This window comes from Frankliniella occidentalis, unplaced genomic scaffold, assembly GCF_000697945.3.
Source record: "Frankliniella occidentalis isolate FOCC.00 unplaced genomic scaffold, Focc_3.1 Scaffold158, whole genome shotgun sequence".
In the NCBI taxonomy this organism is placed as follows: domain Eukaryota; kingdom Metazoa; phylum Arthropoda; class Insecta; order Thysanoptera; family Thripidae; genus Frankliniella; species Frankliniella occidentalis.
In genome coordinates this window covers 313202-317575 of record NW_026267284.1, presented here as the reverse complement: position 1 = coordinate 317575, position 4374 = coordinate 313202, and the positions used below count along the sequence as shown (strand labels likewise).

Here is a 4374-nt window from a genome sequence, read left to right as displayed (position 1 = left end):
GGGGGGGGGTGGAAGCGCGTAAACACGTATTCCACCGGCAAACGCGAAGAGAACGGGGCCGTATCACTGATAAATGGATCGCATGTTTTATGTTATAATGTGGAAATCTCTGCGGCCGGCCGGGCGAGCGCAAGCAGACAGCAAGGGAAAGCGTTCTGCGCTGAGATTAATCTCTCTCATTCAGAACAATCTAGATGGTGGTTAGAGCATCGGTCGCGGATGAAATGAATGACAAAAAATAAATAAATGAGAATATGTCTAGGGCAGCAGCATTGGTGTATAGTGTTCGGCAATGTTTCAGTGGCCGGTGGCAATGTGGGAGGAGTGGACAAGGACGGAAAGAAGAAGCACACCAGGCCAACCTTCAGCGGCCAGCAGATCTTCGCGCTCGAGAAGACCTTCGAGCAGACCAAATACCTGGCGGGACCTGAGCGAGCCAAGCTGGCCTACGCCCTGGGCATGACCGAGTCGCAAGTGAAGGTGAGTGATCAGAAGTCAGTTTGTGACCACGAAATAACAAAAAAATGTCGGCAGGCGTACCTGTTAATGTCAAAAAAAATTGAAATAGTGAAATCGAGGAAATCAAAGTTTCTGCAAAATTTCCTGCTTTTTTAAAGATGCCCCGAAACTCTTAAGTAAGATCATATGAGACATTTGAATTAGTAAACGACACAGATTAGCATGACACAATAGCTAGACCATATGCATGCATCTTCCAAAATGGCGCACTCCGCTCTCATGATTTGCATTCGACAGCATCGTGCGCACGGGGCAACGGGACGGATGACTGACATGTGAATACTGCGGGTCGAGGAGGGGTGGTAGTAAAAAAAAACAAGAATAGAGCAGGCCAAGAGGAAGACCAATTGGCATCAGCGCCTAAAACAACTGCAATCAGTTTTAGAGAGATTTAAATGCAGGGCGCAGTTTTATTTCTTTTTCATCTCATTCCCCATTCCTCCGTTCCCTCCTCAAGACCTGCCGCCAAAATATTATTATTTCTGATAAGATATCCCACGTCACTCTTCTTCACAAAACAAAAGTTTCTGCTCGCGACTGTACATGGGGATCGTTTAATCAAATAAAACGCTCCACTAAACGTTCAATTAGCATACCGGACGGGGTGGTCGCGCGGCCGTCCCCTTGCTGCTACTGCCACCCCAAGCTCCGCCTCCTTAATAACAATGAAAACGACTATCATAATCGTAACAGCGCGGCCATCGTGACGGCGGGACGCGTCCGGGCGGCCCTCGCGACAGAGCGCAATCGCAGCGCACACCTCGCTGACTGACGCCTGTCAGAACGCGCGAACGTTCCCACATTGTACCCCCTCCCGTTCCCTTTCCCAACTTATCACACTCGGCCAATTTACTAAAAAAATAAAAATACAAATACAAAATCAGAGCAAAAGCCGAAGCGCGCACTCTAACTAAATCGATCGCCATCGGCAGCTTTCCGGCGCGACGACGTTGAAAAACTGCAACATTATGAGAAAAATGAAAGTGGGTGGGAGGGAAAAATCCAAACAGCGAGAAAAAGAAAATAATAAAAAAAAAACAAAGGGAGGAGGTAGGTGGGCGAATCGTCGTGTAACGCACGCAACGGTTGGAACAAACAGAAACGGCGGATAAAGGAGGGGAGGGAGGTGGCAAACGCCAAGATATTGACAAATAGAGTTATCGAAAACACGCGCGCGCATAGGATCAGCATATGGGATGAAGGCGCGCACAGTGCCCCGTTTGGTTGAGGGGGGGAGGGGGGGCAGTGGACAGCCCCCGCAATAATACAACCCCCCTCCCCCCCGGGTAGCTCAGCTCAGTAGCCAAAACCGGCGCGGCCTGCGGCCTGCGCGGCGCCTTGTCTTTTTTTCCCAAAACGCATTCGCGGTTCAAACACCGCCCACCCGATCCTGGAGCAGCCATTCTTACCCTATCGGGCTGCTTGCCGGCCATTCGCATGCAGCGGGCGCGCTGCCCACGCCCCGCACCCCGCAAGGCGCCTCCCGGGCCCTTCACACATACGCCAAACACGGCCCATGTCAATGTCACTATTTTTTTCCCAGGGATCCCCCGATCCCTCCACTACTCCCGCCCTTTCCCCGCGTCCCGCGCTTCCCGCCCACAAATGGCCCGGGCGCGGCGGAATGCGCTAACAATCGTAAAACTCACCGAATCCCTTTGGAAGCGCCCCGGCCGCGGCGGCGGCTGCTGTGCTAGAGCTCCGCGATTGCATGTCCCGCTTGCTTTGCCATGGTTGCGCGCGACGTAAAAATCCTCGCGCGCGGGATGTACAAGGCGATGGCTGGGTGCAACCCCCCTGCAATCGCCTGCAATAATGTCGCAGGGGGATAAACAACATTGTAGTGTAGCGACGCGTCACTCGCTGCAGCAGGCGGGTCGGGTACGCGGTGGTGGTGACCCCCACGCGCCATAGGGCGACCCCCACTCATACCTCACCGTAAAATAACCCCGTCCTAAACGGGACATCGCAGTACCGGAAAATAATTTCGCAAAAAACATAAAAATAAAAGAAGCATACATTTTGTCGAAAGTGTAGCTCAGTGGTCGTCGCTTGTAAATGCGCGGGCTAGACCCCGGGCTCCCCCGCCGCCGTGCTTTATGCCTCACAGAGACGGAACGGTCATCGCATCTGAAACAGTAGCGCGCCGCGCGTCCGCTCGTAAAGCGATTCCTCGTACTCAGGTACAAAGTGTGGGGTTATCGCCGGCCGTTAAGCGGATACACATATATATGTATCTGCATAGCGGGCGATAACGGGCGTTATGGCTCATCCAATAACACAATCTTCTGTTTTTATCTGAAAGACGCGGCGGCGTGTTCCAATCGCAACAAAACCGTTCCATCCGCATTTTTGCTGTCTCTCTTCGATGGCCGAAAGCATATCCATGCATCCGTCTCCCTCCCCCTTCTCCTGTCCTCCCTGAGGGCACAGGATTCATATTCAAATGAAGTGAGACGCGCGGGGTGTGTAACTACCGGTATAACTTCTAGTGGCGGCAAAGTGCTAAGGAAGAGGGGGGAGGGGTACAGCAGCAGCCTATACAGCGCGCACGAACTAGGCTTCGCCTCTCTCTCTCTCTCTCCCTCCATCCGATGGCTTTACACGCGGCTCTTTTCTGTTGGCCTGCACGATTGATGGTGCGTGCCGCTGTATACAGTTGTCCGCGCCCGGCCGCCTCGCCTTCGTGATGCTGCAGAAAACGCTTTGCGGCTTGCAGCAGCCCCGCGGGCATCGCCACCACCGAGCACGGCACCGCCGCCGCGCCGCACTCACACAAGACACGCCCCGGCGGCGCGGGGCGTGGCCCGGCGGCGGAGCTGGCCAACAACATCGCGGCTAAAATATTGAAATATTGTCCGAACCCGCAGATAAATCAGAAAGGGATATTTTGACAAGGAGAGGGTGAGCCCCCCCACCCCACCCTTTCCCCACTGGCCGCGGAGCGCGGCGGGGGCGTCGTCATGATGGCCGGACATTGTTTTATTGCCTGTCGATTTTTTCCCAGAGTGTAAGAGAAAGGGAGGGTTGGGGGGGGAGGGGGGGTAGCGCCGCAGTGTTGGGGAAAGCTTTTAGTGGACACATCCATTTGTTTGTTTGCCTTTCGCGTGACGAAAATCTCCATGCAGGTGACGGCCCGGTTAGGGGCCTGCCCAATTTATTGACACAGATACGTCAAATCCTCGTTCCACTTGGCGGCGGCGCCGGCTGTTTTCCTTTTCCGATTGCTCTGGCCCTTCTCCCGCAGCATCCGCGGCAGGGCGGGGCGCCTCGCACCGCCAGAATATGTATAACGCCCCACACTTTTTCAAACTCTCGTCCGTTTCTTTATCATTCCCCATTTTTTCTCGTCTTCGCCCGGCCCGATCGCTATAAAGTAACGCCATTTGCATTTTTATTGAAACGCCCGTTTGGTTCTCGGCCGTACTTCCCTTGTCATTGCAGGACAACTACTCCATGGGGATTACCATACCAAAAAATAATTTCTCTCAATGATAATAAAATTCCCTTTCGTCGCGCGCAGAGGATGGCGCGCGAAAAAAAAATGGCACAAGAGTTTTACAGCGCGGCGAGGCGGCTGGTTGCGCGGGGCTCTAAAACTCAACGGAAGAGAGGGGCGAGACGGTCGCGGCCTCAATCTCGAGATTCTTGTCAGGTGTCGCAAATTTAAGGAACACTTGTTTCACCATCGTCCCCTTCATGTATTCACCTGGCCGCATTCTTTCTTTATCCAATTTATCATCCCCATCCCCTCACCCCTCCAACCATGATGCTCACCCCCACCCTTCATTTTTCTCTTCATCCCTCTAGGCCCCACACGACAAGACACGTCGTCTGCTGGCCCATCCCCTTGAG

The 4374-nt window shown here is 53.7% G+C and overlaps 1 protein-coding gene across 2 annotated transcripts in view; it reads left to right on the top strand.

The window, feature by feature from the left end:
* The window catches only part of LOC113216107 (homeobox protein Nkx-6.1), a 51617-nt gene that overhangs the window by 24262 nt on the left and 22981 nt on the right, over positions 1-4374 (top strand). The window contains exon 3 of one of the 2 annotated variants that reach the window (XM_026435832.2): positions 302-480. In XM_026435832.2, the coding sequence (XP_026291617.2) occupies positions 302-480 (179 nt within the window). Of the gene's footprint in view, positions 1-283; positions 481-4374 lie in introns of both variants that reach the window. The other variant, XM_026435831.2, reaches the window with a different exon arrangement.